The sequence below is a fragment of the Cheilinus undulatus genome, linkage group 15 (genome assembly GCF_018320785.1).
Source record: "Cheilinus undulatus linkage group 15, ASM1832078v1, whole genome shotgun sequence".
Lineage (NCBI taxonomy): Eukaryota > Metazoa > Chordata > Actinopteri > Labriformes > Labridae > Cheilinus > Cheilinus undulatus.
The window spans coordinates 21,887,935-21,913,216 of NC_054879.1; the positions used below are offsets into that span (position 1 = coordinate 21,887,935).

General features: G+C 39.4%; 1 protein-coding gene across 13 annotated transcripts; it reads right to left on the reverse strand.

Moving 5' to 3' along the window:
* Positions 1-1,505: 1,505 nt before the first annotated feature.
* ddx3xa (DEAD-box helicase 3 X-linked a) lies at positions 1,506-24,986 on the reverse strand. 13 transcript variants are annotated; one of them, XM_041806776.1, is made up of 23 exons: positions 24,656-24,986; positions 21,296-21,347; positions 20,902-20,949; positions 20,111-20,167; positions 19,701-19,793; positions 19,532-19,603; positions 16,294-16,380; positions 14,945-15,118; positions 14,526-14,661; positions 13,445-13,549; positions 13,263-13,362; positions 13,024-13,159; positions 12,745-12,842; positions 12,565-12,663; positions 11,886-12,046; positions 11,637-11,781; positions 10,396-10,540; positions 10,041-10,091; positions 7,705-7,886; positions 6,532-6,649; positions 6,293-6,446; positions 5,677-5,798; positions 1,506-2,965 (listed from the first exon to the last, which is right to left on the reverse strand). In XM_041806776.1, exons 1-23 carry the CDS (start codon positions 24,698-24,700, stop codon positions 2,880-2,882), a joined length of 2,466 nt encoding a protein of 821 aa, XP_041662710.1. In that variant the 5' UTR covers positions 24,701-24,986; the 3' UTR covers positions 1,506-2,879. The 13 variants fall into 13 exon arrangements, with proteins under 13 accessions (XP_041662710.1, XP_041662712.1, XP_041662709.1 ...); XM_041806778.1 differs by having other exon boundaries at positions 15,011-15,118; positions 20,111-20,170; XM_041806775.1 differs by having other exon boundaries at positions 20,111-20,170.
* Positions 24,987-25,282: the final 296 nt, after the last annotated feature.

Below are 25,282 nucleotides of genomic sequence, written 5' to 3' on the forward strand. Positions count from 1 at the left end.
CAAATTGAATTTTGCCGCCCGCCCGCCCGCCTCGGCGCCAGGCTGCTTGCTACAGGTCTTCTCTGCACAACTACAGTAAACAAGTCTTCATGAAACATGCTTGATTTTTCCAGATACTTTTGCATTCAAACATTTTATTTTGGTAAAATCATACAATTGCACAGCTGAGTATTTCCCATGCAGTGCAGAGCCTATAAGCTAATACAGAAAGCAAATTCTACGTCTAAAGAGCTCCGGCGTTCTCTGCAGAATGTGGAACGAGTCTCCAACTGTGCAGAACCTCGGGCCTTTCCTACAGCCGCCGCGGCGCAGACCGGCTGCACATTGACAGAGAACTCCGGAGACATCATATATGCAAATACAACAATGAGAATAAACCACATGTTTGTTTCTTTAAGGATTGCCATGTGCCAGACATTCACTGGAGAAAAGAATCATCAGGTCAAATTAGAGAAAGAATCAAAAATGCACACAATTGGAGAATCTGAACACTTCTGCACTGATATGCTTAGGAAATTTATTTGCTCTTTTGACAGCTATAATCCAAACCTTGGCATGTTTGTTCATTTTCATTTTCAAATTTTGTCGACCAATTATCATAATCGTAAAGATGACTGGCCCTGAGGAGGCCTGAAACAGCTGTGGATAGATTATTAGTATTGACTGGTTCCAATGTATCTTTAACATTAAAAAGCTCACACTACCCCGAAATATATAAATTTCACGCATACAGGTGACATTCAACATTCAAGTGCTAGTGTTTTTTGTACTGTCTTTTGGTCAAGTTTCTGAAACTTTCAAAGAATCACTTTGAGGCTTACAAAAATAAATATTTGTCAAAAATGCTTAATAAATTACACAAAACTAGCAGCAAAAGTAGAATCTAGAAATCTGTGCAAATGGCTAAATTCCCCCGACTGCTAAATCCCCTGGTCCCAAATAAATCCTGGTTTAAACGTTGAGAACCCTTCCCCTTTGTAAACAAGCTGCGTTTGTCAACAATCTCCTCACACACAATATTTGGAAGCTTAAGGACACATATCCAAGACATCTATATAAAACTCTAGATGTGCAATAAAACAACTTTAGTAAAACTTGATGGGCACGACGTACAAGGGCCTACACACCTAAATCAAGTAGCACCATTCAATCTCAAGTTCTCGACGCTGTCAGTGCATCCGCTTTTAGTTCAATTTCTTAAAAAACAAAAAAGGTTTCAAGGCACAACACACCCGATGAGAAAAGTGGGGTGAAACCGCCCCGTCTCTCGTGCTCTCGACGGCGTCTCCTCTTTGAGAGGAGGAGCCTGCTCTGATTTTTACAAAGCAGATTAACCTGACAGTACTTTAATAAAGAGGTGGACCCGCTCCCCCCGCCCCTTCCCTCCCTGATCTTTGGCCACCTCCACAGTTTTACCACACAGCGATGGAGAAGCAACGCTGCGGACGACGGCGGTGCACTGAAGTCTGCGCCCCATGCCTCGCTACCCCCCCTCCCGCCCGCCCTGCCCCCGAGTGTTGGGAGTGCTGCCGAGCGCCCGGCTCCCGGCTGTTTGAACCTCAGTGATCATCAGAAATGCCCGTCTCTCCTTTAAGATGAACCGTGCCTCCAACGCAGCTTGAAAAGAGAAAACGTTTGGTAATTAAGTTAAGCCTGCGACTCAGTTCTCGTGTCTTTCCTTCCTTGACCAAAAAACAAAACACTTGCAGCGTAGAATACCATCTGGGCCTCATGGTTAAACACTAACACCACGCTGTGCCCCCCCGATGCTGTGGTCCTTTATGCAGCCATTTTGAACTTCACATCAAGATGGCAGGCATTTTTTGTTTGATACATATTTGTAGATAAACTACTCGGAAAAAAAAAAAATCGAAAAACCAACCCGGTTTTTCAATTTTGCACATGCCGGCACCAAAAATGTCTCAAGTAAAAAGAAACAAAAAACACCGCCCGCTTAGTGTAGCTAGCACTCGGTCACATACTAGCTGCCGTAACACTGTCGAGTCAATTGAAAAATGTGGAGTAACAAGTTTCCAGCAGGTTTAAACATCAGCGCTTGCTGGCGCCGAACTTTAACGACTTCCGTGTTTAAGATTTGGATAGGAATGACTGTCACACCCGTTTAAAGGAGCCTGTCCAGGATAGAGTGAGCAAAACAAAAGAAAAAAGAAACACAAATGTAACTTTGTCCCTTTGGAGGGCTCAAATACAGTTGCTTCGCAGAGTGGCCCAGTTTGATTCGATGGAGAAATGCTCCATTAGCTGTTCCACTACAAAAGGCTACATGATGTTCCTGCGATAAATTTGAAGTTCAAATGGAATCATGGCTCAGAGCCACAATACCTCAGTGTTTGCCAAGGTTTGTTCAAGTCCAAGCTTAGTTTAACTTCCTAATAGTTTCACCAAACAAAAGAATTGTCAAATCAAATTTTTAGAGCTCTTGGCCATGTTCGTCTGGTGAAATGAAAACATAGATTTCCTGTTTTAATCCAAAGGCACAGTACATTAACATACAAATGATCCTCAGGTTATTCGATTGGGTTTTTTCCACAAAAAGAACAAAAATACTTTGAACAATGAAAGTCCGAAGTTGCTATCGGACAATGCATGTCAGCATCCATGCTCACTCTGAGGTGTGCGAGTCTCTGCGCTCTCGGCGTGTGCGTGTGCACGTGCTGCTGCTGCCGCTGCTGCTGGTGGTGACTTTCCTTCGCGTCGTGCTGCACTTCTTGGAGAGAGAAGCGAATGGCAGAGAACCAGGGTTGGTAATGTACTGTGTGTCAGTGAAGCTACACAGGGAGGGTTTGGTATGGTCTGGCTTAAGTTAACATGTGGTTTCCATTGGGCTTGGTTGGCTGGGCAACCTATTCCTATGGTGACTAGTTGCCCCACCAATCCACACTACCAGAGTGGCTGTAGTTTCCTCCGTAGCCATCGTTGCTGTAGAAGTTGCCGCCAAAGCCACCTGTGGATGCAGAGGTCAGTGGTTAGAACAGGGAACGTTTCTCTCAAGGGTTTTTTTCTCTTAGGAAAACAGTTGAGTCATTGTTGTGGCTTTATTCAGGCGCTTCCTTCAAGTTCTGACAGCATGACTCATCAATTTTTAACTCAGATTTTTAAAAACTTGTCATTGAAATGCTTGCATGTCACTTGGACATTTTGCATGCTGGCATCTTGTGGATCTTGTGGATTTTGGAGCACTGACCAATAGGAAACAGATCAGGTCCACCAAATCCTTGCCTGATGTTGGTGCATTAGCTTTACTAGTCAGAGCATTTCATATGGGTGGTTACTGTGCCTTTTAGCCATATTCAGACCAAAGATTATAAGTCAGTTTCCGAACATTGCTGATGACAGACACAGTAGTCTGACTGAAGCCACTGCAGCTTAAATCAAACTGACAGAACATGTTTCTGGTGATTCAGCTTGTCCAGTCATAGACAGCTGGCTGCAGGCAGAAAAATGTGAAAAGGGAAACATAAATCTTGTTTTAAAGTCTATAAGCACTCATTCCATTAGATTAAATCAAGCTGTGAATTTTTGAGACAATTAAATCCGTTTTTTAATGTTTAAAAATAGAAACTTTAGCCCACGAACACTCCTGCTTCTTCTGTTGATGTTCTTCATACTTAAATGTACACAAATGTGACAGAAGCATTAATGGGCTGAAATTCTGTGTAAAAAAACAAACAAACAAAAAAAACCAAAACAAAATATAAACATATCCAAGCAGATAAATGTGAAAAAGACAAAGAAATATCGTTTTGAAAGGCTGCACATGTAAGCTGGACAAACACCAGTAAATACATATGAAATTCAAGGCTGCAGAACTAAATTAGTTGGTGGAAAAATCAATATTGTGGAGAAAATACTGGGAGAAAATAGAGAGCATCACTTGGAGAAGTAGCCTGAACGAGAGAACGCTCTGAGCATGAGCAGAAAACTTGAACAAGCCAATCAAGATCTGAGAGCCAGCCAACATTTGACTAAAATACAGCTAATCAAATCAAGGGAGGCGATCAGAGCACAAAATCAGGTTTTAATAGAAAGATTTTAGAAAATTACACAATTAAAAATCAATGAGCCCTGCTCTTAAAAACCTCACTCTTGGATAAGGCCACAAAAATAACTCCATAGAAAAACTCATCAACAAATTCACCAATATCATTCAATATAAAAAAAAAAAATCTTTAGTGCCTGAAGACAGATTTGATGGATTCCTACACCTTTGGTTAAATACCTGTGTATCTATGAATTTTGTTTTGTAAACCTTTTAATGAATCAGCTACTCAGTAGATTTGACCTCTTAAATGTCTACACCCCCTTACGGTCTCTGAGGCCTGCTGATCAGCTTCAACTTGCTTTTCCTAAAAACCAAAGGTGATGGAGTCTTTTCTGTGGTGGCTCCTAAATTGTGGAAACAATTTAGGAGCCACCACAAACAAACTCTCGAAATCAGAACAGTCTCCAATCCCACCAACTTTTCTGTTGTGTCTTAACCTATTTTTATTCTTTCAGTTTTAACTCACCATGAGAGTTATGTGATCTGTCCTCTTATTTTTTTATTTTCTTAATCCTTGTTTTTTCTAATGGCATTTGTATTTTTGCACATTCACATCTTGGATTTTAATCAGCAGTTTTATCCAATATTGATTACTTGGACATCAGCAGGATACCTGCAGGTATTTCAACCTCTATCATGATGCGATTTTGATTTGATTCAGGAGCCTGTGATCAATATTACCAAGTTTTATGTCCAAATTCATGCAAACAGTTACATCTATCTAATGATAGTGAAGCAAATTTGATGTTTGAAATGTTTCTGACGTTTAAATTTTAAATATATATATATGTTTTTAGGATGAAAACAAGGACTTCGGTCTCATGGTGAAGTGCCACTTTGTTCTTGCTTTTAATATTTAATGCATTTAACATTAAGGCCCCCTCATAACCTCTAAATTATGAAGATGATTTTACATTATTTATGTTAAAACACTTCTTTAGCACCGTGCATTCCTTCTCTTGTGTTCTATTTAATGCACTAGTTTGTGCCATTCCTGCACCGGTTAAGAATATGGATCCATTTTGTGACCTCAGTTTCATTTTAAAGGACAGGATGGCTAACCTGGAAAAGCTTCAACAGGAAACGTTTGAGAAAAGGCAGAGGCTTTGAAAAAAAAAGAGGAAAGAACACTTCTGTCCTGCTCAGATCACCTGGAGGAGATTAAATTTATCAGATTTATATAAAGAGTTCACAAGGGTAGGCATGTCAGTCTGAATCAGATGGGTACAATGAGGATTAAATTAACTTTTTTGCCCTAAAGGATCTTTCATGCCAATAGTAAACTGATAAAAAATAAATTCAACTTTTCCAGGGTTGCATATCTGCCGTCATGTTTAAAGGCTGCTTCTGGGTGGAAATGTGCTTGCAGTATGGATTTCAAAACAAAAGCATCTCCTACAACAGATTGATGAATTATTGCACCTTTATCAAATATCTGTATGGAAAGTACAAACTGGCTCGTATTTCAGTGGGGAGTATCTCTTCTAATAAAGGCTTTTTATATGAAGTAATTAAAATACTGCCAAATTAAAAAACTGTTTCACAAAGAAAGTAGCTTTTTATACATTTACAGTAAAGTGAATTCTAAGTGGATGTAAAACTTGTTTACTTACCTCCACCAAAGCCGCGGTTTCCTCCATGGCCTCCAGTGTTTCGTCCTCCACGGTTGCTGCTGAAGCTTCCTCCACCCCCGGACGTCTGACGGTAATCTCTGGCTCCGAATCCGCCAGAGAACCTGAATGAGATAGTTTTTAAAGTTTTGTAACTTTTCCTTACACTTCAGCAGATAAGACCAGTAGGTTTAGACTTAAGTTTACTTCAGATTGAGATGTTTTACAGAACAATTACATTTTTCACAAGCTTGTATGTGCAAGTTAACAAGCATTTAACTTATGGTTTGGATTTTTAGAGCTTTATTGACTTTGATACTTGCATAATTTCACTTCTAGGGCAAGCTCAGTGTGGCAACAGGCTCCAGTACAAACCCATTCAAACAAACATTTCATATCTAGATGCTAGTTGAATTATTATTTAGTTTAGAGTTTGTATTGATCAAACTGATCACTGCAGCTCAATGACATGATCATTTCTGCCGACATCTCATCAATAGACAAGTCATATCCTATGGCTGTAAAAGTAAACTTAACCTTTCTGTAAGTCACAAAGATCTTCAGGTACTTGTGTACCATCTGACATACTATTATTAGTAATATATTGATTGTCATTTACCTCTTGGAGCGTCCGCGGTTGCTGCTCTTGTGCTGGTGCTCATAGGCCAGGCTCTCAAGCCAGGAGGGAACCTCCTGCTTGGCCTCCACCAGGATGTCCAGCAAATCTTTGGTTATGTTGCTGTTTTTGTCGTTAAAGAACGACGTGGCCAAACCTGTATGAAACAGAGCATCAGTGAGATTAAACTTTGTCCAAACTTATGTATCAGAGAACGTTTGAAATGGTGTAGAAGTTCCTACCAAGGTTGCCCACACGCCCCGTACGGCCGATACGGTGAACGTACTCCTCAATGTCACTGGGCAGATCAAAGTTAATGACGTGCTTCACGTTGGAGATGTCCAGACCTCGAGCAGCCACCTGGGAAAAACGGTAAATGTTAGCAAGACCTCATTCAGAAAAACACACAAGCCTTCGTCATGACCAGCTGTGCAGATGTATATATCATAGGGCTTCTTTGCTTAGAAACGGATTGTCTAGCGACTATCTTGGTGCCTTCTTGTCCACTGGTACACCATGCTGAGGTATTTCTTTCAAATGTAAATGAAAAGCTAAAAAAGTGTGCAACCTTATGTTGCACCATTTATGGAACAGGAAATTAAAGAAGAATTAAAGATTAAAGAAGGTTTTTTCTCTCTGTGTTTAACTTGTAGACTGAGAACTGGATCGTACTAGAACCCCTAGGGTTTAATGAGTCCAAAAAATTTGCTAAAGGTGAAAATAAGGTGGCTATCTCAGCTATCTCCTCAAATGTCTTTTCTTCTTTGCAAAAACTGCAGTATAATCAACTGATGATCACATTTATCAGCTCCAACTCATACAGAATATACTCTGTTTCAGTCGCTGTAGTTTTCTGCACACAGACAAGCGGGAAATGTTTCAATGAAGCTGGAGCTGGCATAGAATTAGCACTGTTAAATTTCATTAGAGGAGTATTGCAGAGCGATGTGGACGCACCTATGTAGAGCTCATAATAACGTAGGCTTATCTACAGCATAGACTCCATGCAGGAGAATAAACGTGGCTTTGTCAGGGGATACATTTGCGCAAAGGTTGAAAATCAGATGATTTGCCCAAAAGTCCATCTGTCCATCCAGAACGACCAAAAACATAAAGCCTCTAGCTGTGGTAAGCACTGAGGTATTGATCTCTTCTGGCTCATGTTCACTCAGGACACTGCAAGTGCAAACTATACCCACTCCACCACCCTGACATAAACAAAGAACCCTCGTGGAGTTAAAGCATGCGCTCTACAGAAACCTCTCAAAAAATGAAGGAACAAATAAGCAAACCCAAAGTACTTCTACATTAACACAAAGTACAAAATAATCTGTTGATACTGTCTGAGGTAAAGGGTAAAAATATAGATATTGTATATACATATGGCAGAGGGATTAAGAAAGACTGTTACTTACAGCTGTGGCCACCAGGATGGGGCAGCGTCCAGACCTGAACTGGTGCAGAGCCTCCTCTCGGTCTCTCTGGGATCGGTCTCCGTGGATGCTGGTGCAGGCATAACCCTCGTGGTACAGGAAGTCCTCCAGAGCATCAGCTCCCTTCTTGGTTTCCACAAACACGAGAGTCAGCGAGTCTTTGCCTGTGAAACGAAGAGGGGACAAGAGGGAGGACAGCAGGATGAAGAGCGTGAAAGGAGGAGAAGAGAAGAGATAAATCATTGATAAAGGGGATCGGGGATATGGAACGATTGCATTTAACTCAAAGATGGGAGCAGGAACTTAAAGCTGTCAAATTAAAAAAAGATCAGCAACTGCAAATCATGAAGTAAAATAAAAATCAAAAAACAAAATGACAACTTAAACATGGAGACGAGGGTTGCAGAAGAAGCTTTACATTCACTGACAACCATTAATTGAACTTTGCTTTAATATCTGATCAGAAAGGTCTTAGGATGTTCACCTCAAATCATTTTTAGGGAGTCGGGTTTTAAATAACGGATTTCCTTGTCAAGTTTTTTTTTTTGCTCTGGTCTCAATTCTTCAAGATTTACCTACAGCTATATTTCATTTAATCACTTTCCAATTACAGACAAAATTAATCATTTGAAAAGTGTGCTGCTTTGAGGAGAAAGTCTTCCCCTCTGGCTTCATTTTCACTCTCCAGTGTCATATGGCATCACTTCCTGTTTCCTGTGTGGCTCTGTACAGTTCATGTGTACAGGGATGAGAAACTGCTCATTTAACTTTATTTTCTCAGACATAAAATCTTACTTTTGTCACATTTTGCTCGTCATAATCAAAAAAAAACCTGCTCCAAATATTGATCATCAGTCTCATGCACAACTAATAATCACCAGTATCGGCCCTGCAAAACCAGTGGACCCCGAGTTAAAACAGTTTAATTTAGGTATTAATGGCTTCCAGAGTTAAAGCTTGAGGTATTTAATGAGTTGGAGCTGATGGAGTGGGACAGACCAGAGTTGCATCATTCAAAGCTAATAAACTTTTCTCCCATGAACTCAGACGCAAGCAAAGATAATTAAATCTGCAGCCACCAGAGTTCGACTACATCTTGGACCACCTCTGTCTCCTTACTTTGGTCAAAAAAGCCAAATGTGAAGGACTGTATCAGCTGCACCATGGAAACATTTAAGGGGTGGCTTTAAGCTGCACTTGAACCTTTAATCTGTGGCTTAATAATGTTTCATTGTTCTTCCTTGACAGGATTTTGAGCCTAGCCCATGTCTCCTGTTCACTACTCTAACAGATGGCTGTGACAGCTTTAACAGCACCAACCTGCACGGTGTTAACAGAGCTCTTTCTATCACAAGCAGCCAATTTTTCCCAGCAGGGTTTTCAGGATAGAAGAGCTCTATCTACTGGTATGATATTAGTAAAAATCAAACATTACTGACAACCTTTAATAACACAGTTGCAAGAGTAAAGCTCAACAGGGACTGCAGCCTTTTTCAGCAGCTGATTCCAGAAGTAAATTCTGATCTCGATCATCTTTTGATACTTTACTAAACTCTTAAATCAATATTTTAATCCTAGAATCAAGACAACAAGTGACATGAATACACCTCTGGTTAAAACTTTTTGATTTGGAGAAATACAGGATCAGAAAATGCAATGGTACAAGACTGCATAAGTAATTTCTTACAGGAGTGAAGGAACTACACATCCCACAATCCATTGTGGGATCTGACTGTCTTGATTCATTGTGATTGATAGCTTTACTTTCTACATTTTAGCTTTATTTCAGTGTTAACATTGTTGATAGTGTACATAACGGTTTATGTGCATAGAGCTTCTTATACTTCTGTATAGCCAGCTGTTGAGCTTAAGTCCTGAACATTCAAAATTGGGACATTTCTTGGTTTATTAATCAAATTCGAAAGAAAACCCTGGACTCAGTCTCAATTACACAACAAACTAGAGGCACTTGTTTGCTGCTTCATTCCTCTGATTGACACCTATCCTATAATAGTTTCTTTTTTAGCTTTAGTACTCATCGGTACATTCAATCATAACACCCGTTTTAAAATCTATAGCGTATTGATGTAGTGACTAGAGCACAGGTGTTGACTATGGACTCCCCCTTATAGTTCAAAGGTTTTTGTTGCTGGCAAATGTTACAAAAAAAATGTCCTACAAGCTCTGACTGAAATGAAAGAAACAAACAGAAGTGAGGCAGCATGTCAGCCGGGGAGCGGAGGGACAGGATGAGCTGTGGGATGTGATGTTTCTGGCTTGTGGGTCAGAGTGAAGTTATGGTATACGTTCATACTTACCCGGCTTCTCCGGGGCCTCTGTCACATTTTCCTGAACCTCACTGGGAATAACTAAGATAAAACCAAACCGGCCAGTAAATGTGAGGCTGCTCAGCACACAGAAATCACAGCTTTAGATCATCATGAGAAGCTTTCACACGGCTGTCAGCGCCTGCTTCACCCCTGCATGTTTTGATTTTTTTTTCTTTTATTGACGTCTGGCTACAGTGATCAACATTTGTTAGCAGAGATGTAGCAAAGTCAATATTAGCTTGATATGAGGCAGACTGACAAACACAGGATGATGGGTTAGAGTCCAAAGTGGTCTTCATGAGAGGGGGGAGGGGTCTTTAACCATGCTTGTGCCTTGTCTCACCTGTGGCGTTCAGCAGATCAAGGAGGAAGGACCTCTTATCAGTCTCCTCCACCCACACCACCTTCTGGGTGATGTTCTCTGAGGTGGAACCGACACGGCCCACCGCCAGGAAAATGTAGTCCTCCAGGAAGTCACGAGCCAGAATCTATGCAAAAAAAAGAAAAATAAAATCAAAAAGAGGCCAGGAATTTACCACTGAGGGCAGGAATAATGTTTTGGTCCCTGTTTGATTTCATCATGATTTTTATGTTTCAGTTCAATTTCCATAACTGTTCTGTAAGCCTGGCTGTGTTTAAATTTAGATCAACAATGCCTTTTGGGCATTCATGTTTCAGATACTCTGCATTAACACTGTCTGATAAGATGCCAATAAGAACGAATGGGGGATAATCAGCCACCAGCAAGGAGGCTAGCAGTGCCTCTTTAACGGCTTTTCTCCCTTATGTTGTCACAAACATGCTTTAAAAGGACAGACTGATGAAATATATAGTACATTAGTCTGGTGGGGTACTGGTTAGATTGTAATGAGAACTGGGGGGTCTAGACTGGCCTGCATATGGCAAGGATAGAATGTTTTATAAGCTTTTCTAGGATGATGTCATGAAATACAGAAGACAGAATGTTTGTGAAGTTGGGACCTTTTTCCTCTCTATTTTTGACAAACGGTAGACTATATTTGGCAACTTTTGGAAAAATTGTGGGGTACTGGCAAGGAACAAGAGAAAACCTTGGGTGTCCTTTTATTAGTTTTGCTGTTTAAAGACAAAAGAAAATCATACCAAATCAAGAGCCATTTGGGAGCAGAAAGTCCAAAAAAAGACCTCTTAAGTCCATTCCTATCTGTGCTGGCTAATGAAGGACCCTCAGACAACCTCTATATGCATTTTGAGCTATCAGATATCCAGTCGTCTTTGGTACACATTGAGATGCTTCCACACAGAGCATTAAGAATTACCACTTGGTTCTGAATGCCAAAAACAGATAGATTTAAGTCCTTGATGATGCATTGTCCAAAGAGGGTAACTGTGATATGATGGAGTTAATCAGATGATTTGTGGAAGGAATAGAGACCTGAAACATAATTTCTATTCACACTGCACAGCTGTCATTCTAAATCCTGCATTTTATGTAACCCACTGACTTTTCTGTTTGAACCATGTTAGTCTTGTTAGTTTGCGGTGGACTCACTTAAGGAAATGTAGAGAAGGCATTTAAATTAGGCTGTTGACTTTTCAGCTTACCTGGATCTCCTTGGGGAAGGTGGCACTGAACATCATAGTCTGACGGATGCCTTTAGGTGGCATGGTGTCCTGCTCCACAATGCGTCGGATCTGGGGCTCAAAACCCATGTCCAACATACGATCAGCCTCATCCAGGACCAGGTAGCTGTAGAGACCCATTTCATATTTTATTGCCACACAAATCAATCCAAGTCATGCTCTGATATGTTCATTGATGAGACTACAAAAGGAACCATGTGGGATACTGACTTGCAATAGTCCAGGCCAATCTTGCCTCTTTCCATCATATCAACCAGACGTCCAGGCGTGGCAACCAGCAGGTGGCAGCCTCTCTCCAAGTCCCTGATCTGCTGTCCAATGTCAGCTCCTCCGTACACCACACAGGGACGCACCCGGGAGCGATAGGCAAACTAGGACAAGATGCCAATAATTAAGCTTAACAATGTACATAATATTCCAGCAAAAATGTACACCTTGCATTTATTTTTCAGTTTCAGACTAGGGTTGTAATGCTACCACAATTTTTAAACTTCATGATTCTTGTAAAAACTGAATATTGATAATTGTGACATGCCATAGCAAAAACAAAGAAGTCCTGGAACCCAATGCTTGTTAATTATTTGTTTTGTTTCACCAAAAATTGCAGGCAAACCCCAAATAATTTAGTCTTTACAGCACAACAAACATCAGCAACAATTTTGGAATGAAATTGACATTTATTGTGCAGTTTAGACACTGTGCTAGAGTTTTCCAGCAGTTTTTGATTTTGGTTGATATTCTCTTATCTCTTGTGAAGGTGTGTAGAACTTCTTAATGCTTTGGTACTTCTTCACTTCATCAGACGAGGATTAACCCATTTTGGAATATGCGGCAAAGCACTGAACATTTTGATAACCTAATTTCATATAGCTAGAATCTCTAAACTCACCTTTCTGGCTTCATCATAGATCTGCAGAGCCAGTTCTCTGGTTGGAGCCAGGACCAGAGAGATGGGGTACTGCTTACGGCGGCCATACCTTCCATTCTCCTATGGACATGAGATTTAGTTTAGAAAAACGAGTCAAACAGTAATGCGGCATATGTCTGATCTATTTTGGTTCTGTGGTACCTGTGCAGCGTTCTTGGGGCCCTGCAGAGCATCTCCTGGTCCGTCAGTATAGATCTGACTCAGCACTGGCAGGAGAAAGGCAGCAGTCTTACCAGAGCCTGAAACATAGCAAAGAGCATACAGTCACTTTTAGTGCTTGGATTAAAAATAAACCACAGCGGCAGTAAAACAAACAAACAAAAAAAACAATTATCCTTTGCTTTCATTGAAATACACAGTAAAAATTGTTTTAACCAGGACAAGGTTGGATTCTTTAACAACAAAAAAGGTTACACTCACCTGTCTGGGCACAGGCCATCAGATCTCTCTTGGACTTGATGATGGGGATCGCATGCTTCTGCACTGGAGTGGGGCGAGTGTAACGACTCAAAGTAATGTTCCCCATGATGATCTCCCCCATGTCCACGTCATGGAACTACAACACAACAGCACACGTTGGTGTGAGACAAATGGGTGAATCTAAGCATGCACAATTAAATCTTTTCATTTTATTACCACTTGGATCCATTTTGACTTACGCTTTCAATGTGGGGAGGGCAATTGCTTCCAGTGGCCTCCACGGGAATATCATCGTATTTCTCAAAGTTTATCCCAGTGTTGCTTCCAGAGAAAAGCTCGCTACAGAGGAGGTGTACAGTGGTTAATGGTGGAAAACAGGGTAACTATAAGGCTTTTATTTGGAGAGCAAAATCTGTCTTACTGTTCCAGACGCTCGTTGGGAGCAGTTGGCTTGGACCAGTCCTCTTCTCTGACGTCCTCCACCCAGCGAGTGTTTCCTCCACTAGAAAAGCCCCCACGCTCATATCTGCAACACGTGCAAAAGGTGTGTGTTAAGAGTGTTGAGGAAGACCCACTTTTAGTTTTCCTTTCAAAGTAGAATTCATACTAATTCAGACATTTTTACATTTTGTTTCTTTAAGACAGATTTTTGGACTTTTATGCCTTACTTATATACAGGAGTACAGTGGGTAGTGTTGGAAACAGTGAGTGAGGAATGAAACACCTGCATTGTTCATGTCTACATTGTGTTTCATCCTTGTTACATGTCTTATCAAATAAACAAATAGATGCACTAACTTGAGTGTTATTAATCTTCCTAGTTTTAAGGAAAATTTCAATGTTACTGACATTACTTCTGTCACAATTGTGCTTACAGCAGCTTCAAAGGGTTTCAGTTAATGATTTTCTTGTTTTCCGTCAGAGATGATTTAAAAAAAACTGGTCTATGGCTCTGATTACGGTCAAAGAAGCATCTGTTGACACTGCAACTCCAAACACTTGTTGCTATATGAAATGATAATGGTGCTGCACGATTAATCTAACTGCAAAAGTGAACGTTAGGTGGCGCAATTACTTATCTTTTAAAAGGCCACAATTCTGTTTGTATAATGTAGTGTGTAATAGATTGCTTTACATGTAAATAAAGTGAAATTTAGAATGATTTAAAGTGGCATTATTATTGTAAAGGTATCTTTGAAAGAGTTTCCTTTAAAATAAAATCATAGTTATCAAGGGAAATTTATGTTTTAACATGATTAAGTACACATTTGTGCATGATGCTTTCTGACACATATGTTTTAACCTTCTCCTGGGACAGTGGGGGTCCCCAAATGTGTTTAAATAAGTGATCTTTTTTTAAATGTTTTAATACCGTGGGTAAAAAAACGTTACCACAAAGAGCATAATGCAAAATAAAATAAACCAAATTTAAGGTTATAAAAATAAGAACAGAATAATAATGTCTGAAAGCATGCCTTGTTATGATATATGAATATACACACCTTCCCCTTGACCCTGCCCCACGGTCATTGAAGAAGCCGGTCTTGGACCGATCATTACGTCCTCCAAAGCTGTTGTAGGTAGCATCCCTGGGAGGGCCTCCCCAGTTGCCATCTTTGTTTTCATAATTACCAAACCCTGTAAAGAGCATGAGTCAGTCAGGTACAACTCAGAGAAAGATCTTTAATGGAATCAAAAATCAGAGGAATCACTTTTTTGATTAAACTCAAAGTTGTTCTTTCCCTTTGATCAAGTAAAATCACCATAAATTAGAGACACATCTAGTATAAAATAATCTACTTGCAGAGAATTACATCACTGAAATATTAACAAGGGTGGGGGGAGGGCTGAGTTTATCCTCTGAACTACTCATGAGGCTACATCTATGCCTATATTTAAAGGAACGACAGGATTTCCCCACCTGCATTCTGTAATGGTTGATTAAACGAGCCTCCACCCCTGTTACCACGGTAGGCGCCTCGCCCACCTCTATCATTGCGAGGGGGTCCTCGGCCTCCAAAGCCCCCATTTGTGCGGTTGTCATGGTAACCATTCACAAATCCATTGCTGCGTCCGGCGTCCCATCCAGGTGAATCTTCATTGGAAGACAAAAGAAAAGCGACACAGGGTTAGACGTTTATAAAGAGGAGTGAAGAGCACATGTTAAACACCTGACTGTGCTCACATATCATATAAGTTATCAGTCTGTAAGTGCTGAATTATTCTAACACCTAATTATTTGACCGGTGGGATGCAACTAACTAGAAAATGAACTAAAAGTTCTGATTCCGAGTTTCTCAGCTCAACAACATTTGTGTATCACAAATAATTTTCTAATTTAAAATGGCAGGATATGCAAAGCAAGTTCTACACGTGTGAAGGGAATACCTGCAGAGAAATCAACGTTTTTGGGAGATTTTACATTTCCTTTCTAACTTTACGTTTGAATATTTTTGGAGGTAGGATGGGAATAGTCAATACATTGAGCTCTTAAGACATATTTCCAAATGAGACACTGTGAAAGAATGTTTATAACAATATGGTTTTTACTGATTTTGATCTAAAGACAAGGCTGTCAGTCCTACTGCTCAGTAGATAGTGCACAGAAAATTATGCTTGTAAACCACAAGATAAGCCATTTTAAATCAAATCTAAATCAGGAACCATTACTTTGTTTAATTTAACAGAGTTTCATCACACATCAAATCAAACAGCACACCCAACTTCGACGTCTCCGTTCTTACTTGTGATGACTGCCCTCTGGCAAGACCATGTTTTTCATGGCATGTGGAAGTAAGGCATTGATAATGGAATCATTCAGATTAAATGTAAATGATGCTGATGGACTGAACTAACTGGAACTGGTTCTCAATTCCCATCCCTACAAATATATTTAAATATTAGCACTGCTATCTAAAATCAGAAACAATCCAATATTTTGCATCCATGATTTATTATAAAGGTGTTGGTTGGAGATCCATATTCTGGTGCTGTTACTGCCAATAAGGACAGATCATATTTTACTGCTACACTCCTCAGAAGCTACTACAGAAGTTACCTAGAACTCTGTACTTTAAGTAAATTTTAAATGAAATACTTTACTTTTACTTAAGGAGATTTATTGGCCAGTAATTTTATTTCCACCCAAGTAAATTTCGACCAATCACTGTACTTTTAATTGATTACCGTACAGCTTAAATAATAAAGGAACAATTTTTGTCCTTATGGCCCAGCCCTAGCGTAGTGAAATCTACTATTTGTGACATTTACCACAATGGTCTGCCCAGCTGCGTACGCTGGCTGTGTCATCGTTCCCATTGGTGGCCACACAGTTATCAGTGCAGGCAGAGGACGCGGCTGGTGGGGGCGACAACACGTTAGGGCTGCCAAATAGAGGTGGGGGAGGGGTCTAGGCCCCACTTGCATGAAAGGGAGCACAACAACCACACAGATCCAGCCTCTGATCAGTCTCGCTGAATTAATTCAGCATAAGGGGCTGATTGTAGATCTGTTTCGGTCTTATTTTAACATAGGGGCCAACGGTCAACACTTCCATTAAGTACACACAAGCAAAAAAGCCTTCAACACATCAAAACAGGCACACACCAATGTACAAATCCAGACAAGAAAAGACAGCCTCAAGTCCAGGCACTGGTGAAGGTCTGGTTAATAAAATACAAAGTACCAGGTTGTAAAATACTTTGCAGTTAAAAAGTTAAAACAGTACCCAGATTAGCATCTTAGTAAGCTCCTGCTTGGAACAGACATTTTCACCTGTTCTGTTTCTCATAGCTTTAATGCTTTAATTTATTGCAAGAATATGCATCAGGATTTGTAACTGGGGTTTCTCACTTTGACTTATGTTATATAGGGATGGTGTTTATGCAAACACTACCAGAAGAATTAACGTTCATGTTCATTTTAAACAAACCAACAAAAACACCAACAGCTTCTTGACAAACCATAACGAAGCAATAACTGTAACTGCACTCATTCTGGATATCCAAAACTTGTAAACAGAGATGCAAGTGCTCTAAAGGATGGAGAAAGACGCCAGAGAAAACTAATACTAACAATACTAAAATAAGTCCCCTTTCTTCTATAAATAACTGAATCCTTTTAGCACATCACCATCAGTAATATTTAATGAAGAGCTGTAGCTTCGATCAGAGGCTGAATATTTAAAATCTACCTTAACATGCAGCCGAGGGTTCTCAAAGCAAACAATACGTAATCTAACACTTGGGAGGCTGTCGATCAAAACACAGCCTGAAGATGACATCGAGGGTAGCGAGGACTTATGGGAAGGGCTATGCTTGAGTATCACCCTAAAAGAGGTACACAGAGGTAAAAATCTGCTGTGTAATGAAGCACTGAGTTTGAATGCTGCCTTTTAATATGTCCTGGGCCATAAAGTACAATAACACCTCGGATATGCTTTTGAAGTAAAAGCCTGATCAGTGTTTTTCTCTAAATGACCAGACAATGTTTTTAGTCTGAATTTGCTTCATTGGCGGTTATTTACATAGCAAAGTAGCTTGAAAAGTTGTTTCTGGCTTTGTCTCTGGGTCCTTAGCTTTCTTTGTTTATTTTCAATCTTTATCTTTGCAGGAGCTCCCTGTCATTTGCTCCCTCTATCTCTAACTTTTCTCTGCATGCAGTTGTTTTTGCACATCTATGTCAGTTATAAGTTTGTTTGTTTTTTTAAATGCATTTACTTAAAGGCAAATTTTGCCTTTTTTAAATAGAAAGCTGAAGAGAGCTGTGAAATGTTGGGAGGGAAACACGCAGCAAGGAGCTTTGGTCAAATTTGAACCAAAAGCTGCTGCAACAGGACTGAGGCCTCTGTACAGACCTGGCTCTCGATATAAAAGCTGGGCTATCTAGTAAACACGTGTTCATTGTCAGAATGACCGGACCAGTCAGTAATATTTGAGGAGAAAGAGGCAGTAGCTATCAGTGTGGTCTTGCTAAAGTGACTGCAAGCCAGTAAACAATGGCAGCCAGTGAAGAGATTGGCGGAGATGGAGCTAGTGGCAGTTTGATAAGAATTGGATGACATTTGTTTATTAAAAGAAGAGCAAAGAATCACACTGAAAGCTTTCCTTGGTGGTAAAGATGTTTTGCTCTTCTCTTGAATAGATTCAGCAGAGGTGATTTACCAACTGACTCTACTGGCAGTGAACAGTCCTGGATAGACTTGACAACAGCTTCATGTCGAGCTTACATCACATAATTTACTCCTCAGTGGTGCATGCCAACTATGTTGCGTTTCCTTTCTCTGATTGGCCTGTAATGAAAGGAATGGAAAGAACACTTGTCCAATCCCCCTCTGGCTTGTTTTTTTAAGGTGTTGTCCTTCCCAAACACCTCCTATGGGGTTTTGACTTGATGGATGTGAAATATATCCGGTGCCATGGAGGTGTAAACAGGCTGGGCATGTCAGAGTTAATGAGTTGCAGAGATAGCCACAGAACTGAAGCCTCTGTACAGCCTCTTTTAGCTCACGTTAACAGAAAATGATCCGCCTTTGATGTTTTTTAAAAGGATCAGAGAAAACAGGTCTATCATTTGATAAAAGTGTTGCTGCTTCCCTTTGCCTTGACAACAAGACTGCAAGTCCAGTAAATTTACAGCATAGTTCAAAAATCTTTTCCAAGACTCCTCAACTTCAAAGAAACAAAAGCTGACTGTTGATCTATGATGAGCTACACTTAGGGTACAAATTAGCTCAGAAAGACTGTTGCCATTAAAGAGGAGATGTCTGGTGCATCATTACTACCATAAGCCTAAAAAACAGTTTCTAAACAGAAATGATGAAGCCATGAAGAAGAAGTTCAACTAGCTTCCCTGTTCAAACCATCAGGATCCTTGTATCATGTGCCAATAAAGTGTTAGTGTGCAACATGTGCGTTTCTGTTCCAACACGAGTGCACAGAGATTTCAGTGGTTATTCCAAATTCACACCAAAGAAAAGCAACCAATCAAAGAAATCTCCTGGAACAAAAGCCTGCATGCACTCAGTGTTCTGTAATCTTTCACTGCTGCTCAAGGCATGCCACTAAAAGCTATATGGCTATAAAGACCTCAAAGAAGGAGAGCTTGTGATTAATAATGAGCTGGATTTTTCATGTCAGAGCAGAAATGTAAAGCTGCGACACTGATTTGCAAAGTAAAATCCCTGCTTTGATTTTCAGACTGAAGGGTTAAAGGTTTGTGATTACTGACAAAGCATTTAAAAGGGTCCTTGGTAAGTCTTTCACTGCTGATCTTTAGTGGTTATTAGTGCGGCAGTCATACTAATGATGCAATGCATACGCACCATCACCATGCATCACTTCACTTCCAAGCTTTGGCAAACGTGAGTTAGGCCCAGATTTCTGCTGCTTTTTTCAAGTGACCATGACAAAGCAAGGGCACGTTGGTTTTGCCCCAATTTTCAGCTAATTACACTAAAACTCTGCCAAAACGTAGATGATATGGCATGCAGGTAGAGGTCAAGGTATACCACTTCTGTTTCGCCAACCCCCATTGTAGGCATGGTAAAAGGCAAGCTCTTGAGAGGCCAGTCTTGGGTAACCTGAGCAAAGGTAGGGAAGCAGGCTATAAAAAGACTCTCCCATAATTACTGGCTCATGCAGTATGAGTGTTGGGCTTGACTTGACACTAATAGTTACCGATCGCACAGTCATCCCATCCTGAAGTATAGTTATTGCTTTGTCTTGGCTGACACTCTGCCTGCCATGGTTGTGGGTACTGTTTAGAAGAAACTTTGGGACATTGCAGGTGAAATATGGGCTGACATTACAGTAGAAAAACAAATCATTTTATAATCTATCTGCTAGATTAACCATTAAATCAAATAGCATTGATTCAACAAGGTTTGGCTGAAATTTAAGAAATTAAACGTCTCATTTGACTGCAAGCATCCCAGCAGAGAATTAACTTTTGTATTATCAGCTAAATGTTTAGCTCTAACTCATCCCTCTCCCCCTTTGCACTGGCTTTGCTGTTGTGTAAAAAATGGCTATTTCATGCATCTGAGAATGCAGATTGCCCTCAGCGAAAGCAGACAGAAGGGACTTACAGAGATTTACTGGTGCCACTGTATAACCGCACTGTCTAGCAGCGGAATAAGCATTTCCTGCTGTGGAACAAGAAAACAGTAAAAAAGGGAAAAGCGTCAAGTGTGCAATGACACAGTATCATGGTTCCAAAATGAATATTTGCACAAAAATGTTAAATCATCTGACTGCATATGCCAGGCACGTGTCTTCAAATAAAGCCTTTAAGAGGCTAAATAAGCACAAAAAAAAAACTCAAAGGAAAAAAATATCACCCTAGCTAAAAAAAAAAAAAAAAAAAAAAAAAAAAAACATTGAAAGCTGAGAGATGTCAATATTTGTGCAACCCCACCTCCTGCTACATTCCCCTTTATCAGAGCAGCCAACAGCTAGCACTCCTCTTTCCAAATGTGGGACTTTTAGACATTTCTTCTTAAAGTTGGTCCAAATAAAGTTTTAAATTTAAGAGCAGTCTGGGTTTAAAGTTCCAGGCTACAGTCATTTAGCAGAAATTCTTGCCCTACATGCCGAAATAAGCTTTCATGCACAGACAGAAAATTATTAGGCTTTTCTCCTTGTTCTGTGCACTGTTTTGACTTTGTGTGGTCTGAACATGCGAAGCACTGCAAAAGCAGCCGTCTTTATGTGGTCTGGTGAGTATCAATGTTTACCAAATCATGGCTTACCATTTTTTTTCTCAATTGTGCTTGCTTTTACCATGCTCTGATGGGTTTGAACAGTAAGAACATCACACTTTAAACTTGTGTGGATGCTCTGACCGTGACTCAGTGGATGGTTGGTAGATCTAACTCACCATTTTTAGAAGCATCCTTGTTTCTCAGATGTGGTGGAATGTAACGCCCTGTGAGGAATAAACAAACATTTCATTGACAAGTTTGAGACCAGATACAGATATTTACCAAGATTGCTATTGTTTTAAGAATATAGTGCAGATATACAAAATGATCAAATAGAACAATTTAGTTGTTATTTCACATGTCTTCACACCATTAAACTGTTCAAACACAAGTTTCCTTTAAAAAAAAAAAAAAAAAACAGATTGAAATTAACTATGTCTAATTAAATCACCCTCTGGAAAATATTTTACATTCACTGGAAGAAAACCAAAAGGTAGTCATAACAAAATGATAAGTATAAAAATAATGCACGATTTTTTTCATATTTAAATCAGTTTATTTCCTACTTACTGCCAGTTCCTCCGCCTTGTCCGTCAGCAGAGTTCAAGTCTAGGGCAGCAAGCTACAAAGGAAAAAAAGGAATAGGTAAATAAAACCAATGAATCAGTTTGTTAAACTTGATATTGATGATGTCAGAAAAAATCTGACACCATGCATCACTACTGAAAATGATGTACTTTTTTTGGGTGCACAGGACTTTAATTTTTGTTGTCATGTTGTAGAAACAGGTTTCAGTATTGGTTTTTTGTCAAAAGTAAACCGTATGCAAGACTTCCCTTTCAATTTGTAACGATTAAAACAAGTGTTTACACCATTTAATGCTATGGGTGGATTAGAAACTGTATTCTTTTTTTTAACTAGAATCAAACTGCACTCCACACAGAGACAGTATCTTCCCCCAGGTTATCACTCTCACTCACATATCAGAAAAATAAACAATTTGCACCAGTTCAATGTTAAATTCATGTGCACCTTTGCACTTTTCTAATATAAAATCTTATCTGCCTCATGTAAATCTGCCCCAACATTTCATATCTTATCCTTCTTGATCATGTTTACTCAGCATCCTTGCACTCCTTGAGACTGTTCTGTTATTTCATGAGGACTTGTATATATTCAGTTGAAATGTTTAGGGGGCTTTTACAGATTAAAAACTTGAAGTTTAAATTCTTACTTGTTATATTTGATGTTTAACTCCTGCACAGCAAGAGCTACACTAAGCTAACTGGAGTTGAATTCCATGTCTGTGCAAGCATACCTTACCTTTAACACCAATTCTAATTCTAAGATATGGTACCAAAAACATTGGGATTGGTTCTGTGCAAATTGGACAATAAGCAAGAGTCTGCCTGAAGATTCTGATGGATTTATGGATTGTAAAAAAAGGAAGAAAAAAAAAACATGCAAACACTGTCTGAATTACACAAATATTTCAGTATAAAAAGCTTTTGTTGAATATCCAAACTTCACAAACCTGAACATGTCCACATAAGGTTTGCCCAATTTAACCTCCCTTCTATACTAAGATGCTTGTTGCAGCAAAAACTTTGAAAAGAGAAAAACTTTCAACTTGATGCTTGTTGATATCACCCTTTATTAACTGCTCTGGATACTTAACAATATTAGCAATGTTTCAAGTCCTTAACAATGCCTATGTTTTGTGCAATTTATACAAGTGTGCAGGAGTTTCTAAGCAACATGTAAATGATTTGTTCCACTTGGATACATAATAAAAGTATTTGTCAGCAAACTTAAGTAATGAATAATTCTACATTACCACCAACACAATATAAAAGATTAAACTACGCCTGAACAATTTTGAAAAAATATCTAATTGTGATTTTTCTGACAGATGCACATTTGATATGAAGTTTTGAAATACCATTAAAAAAAACAGAACATTACGTTTTTCACTGTTTTGATTTACAAAACAACTTCTTCAGAAAATAAGTTTTCATATTTTGCAAATATGGATACTTTTACAACATGCAATAGTATCACTATTATACTTCAAGGCCTTTCTGTATACATGTCTGTAAAACCTTCACAGTACGACTGAATACTAAAGTATTGCAGTGCAGCCTTTTATGCAATTATGTTGATACACCAGCTGACATTAGGCTTGTGATTAAATTAATTAGGCAGCACAAGAAAATGGCACATTCTGCAGGCCATATTATAATCTAAATTTTGAGTTAGACGTATTGATAATTATCACCAGTACTGAATGGTTGCTTTTTGGTACTTAAAAAAATGTTGACAACAATGGCAATGTTCCGGCAAAGCAAACATTGCCATTGTTTTTGTGTGCAGAAGTGTGTCTGCAATATTGATTGATTCCTCACAGACATACTGACAAAGATTCAGATAAATTTAGACTATCACCATGACGTTTAGTGCAGAACATATCTGCTGCAAATAACAAGAGTCAAAATGGTATTTCAAAACATTTTGGTAGAAACATCTGGTGCAGCAAGATTTGGTAGTGTACAATTACACTGGACAACATTGCAATTATGATATAATACATGAATGTTGTCATGAGTCTACCTGCTTGATTACCAGTGAAATGCAAAGAATACAAGTTTAGGAGTATGTCTTTCTCAACTTAAAACATGCAAATGTCAAGTAGAATTAAAAGAATACAAAACATGCAGTTTTACAGTACTGCTTTCAAAATAACTTCATATATATTCATTTGAAAATATGGGTACTTTTACAATGTGCAATAGTGGCACGGTTGTAAACAAACCTTTCCATTTCTGCTCAATACAAAAATTGAAGCTTTTAATAGAATTATAATAATGCAGCGCCTGACACTGCGCCTGATTAGACTAACTGAGCAGCACTGGAAAATTGCACATTCTGCAGAAAGCCATCTTACCATTTGATCTAAATTTCAAGCTAGCCTTATCTATGATATCGCCAAAATTGGAAGATTGTTTTCTTAGATGCTAAAAAACACGCTGACATCACTGGCAACGTCTTGATACCAACACATTCCCCGTGTTTTTGTCCGATTAAGACAAGTGCGCAGAGTTTGTCTGCAATATTTGATCAATGTATTCCGCTCGGATGCATACTGACCAAGATTACGTTGGCAAATAAAATAACATAGACTGCATCGTCTTTAAAAGCAAGATATCGGTGAAGAATCTACTTATTGATCAGTTTCGCAACATGTCACGGCACAACCACGTTGTTAATCTTTAATACATCACCGGAAAATGCTGACAAATTTGAAAATAATTGGGGGAAAATACTGAAATAATTCTCTCCGAAACTTTTGTAACACGTAAAAAGAAAAAAAATAATTGATCTAGTTGTCAACTAAAAAGAGTCGACTTTAAAAATCAAGCCGTGTATTAAACTGGTGCCAACATTTTTTCCTGCGCCACGTTTCAGGCTGAGAAGGCCGAGCTTTAGCCGAACTAGCTCACAATACCGGCATATTCGTTCATGTTAGCAAACAGATTAAATATCAACTAATTAAAACATGATCAACAAAGAGTGGTTTGCAGTCCATTCCCAGTTCGATTAAACGATATTCTTCGATGTTTCATATGGAAACGAGGCGTAAATACGTTAGTTCATTGGGTAACTGGCACATCGTAGAGACGAGCTCCGCCATCACAATCTCCTCCATCAAACCTCCATTTTACCAGCCGCAGCGTTAGCTTAGCTCAATGCTAACAGCTCAGCTCCTCCACCGAACCTCCATTTTAACAGGCGCAGCGTTAGCCTAGCTCGATGCTAACTGCTCAGAAAGCTAATCAACCTCTTTCTCCGTCGAAACTACATGTGCGAAATGGAAAATTTCCTAATTTCTTCGAGTAAAAATACAAAAAATAAACAAATGAAAGTACTCACCTGCTGATCTAGACCGTGTGGATTATCAACGACCACATGACTCATAACTAAAGAGAGAAGTGGGGGATTATTTCTGAAGAGAAAGGATTTTCTTTGTTAGCTCGGCCCTGCTTTGCTCTTACGTTAACTTCCTTTTCTGTACAAATAACGACTTTCAGTGACGTATACAGACTTATAAAGACGATGACGTTTACTTTAAATAAATAAAACGACGGTGTTAGTTATAAATATAAATTCCGTTCAAGTTTCCAGATGAAATGCTTGCTGTGGAGCCGCTGAACAGATACCCCCTCCCGGCAGGCTTGATCGTGGTGGAATGAGACATCGAGTGCTCAGGTAGCGCGAGATATCATCGCCTCTGTAACCCGAGGCCAGCGATCTGCTTGCCAAGTATCGCGAGATCTTTCGGATTGGCATGGCCAGAGGTAAAAAAAACGCAGTTACAGACACATGAAACCAATCATTACGGTTGGTTGGAGTTTCTGATTGGCAAGGCGTCATTAGATTTATGTGTCTGTAAAAACCTGTACGTAGAATATCAGTACACGCTTGTTCTCTCTCCAAACAAGGATTAAATTAATTAATTTAGCTACATTTACTGTTTTTCTATAGCTCAGCTACTAAGAT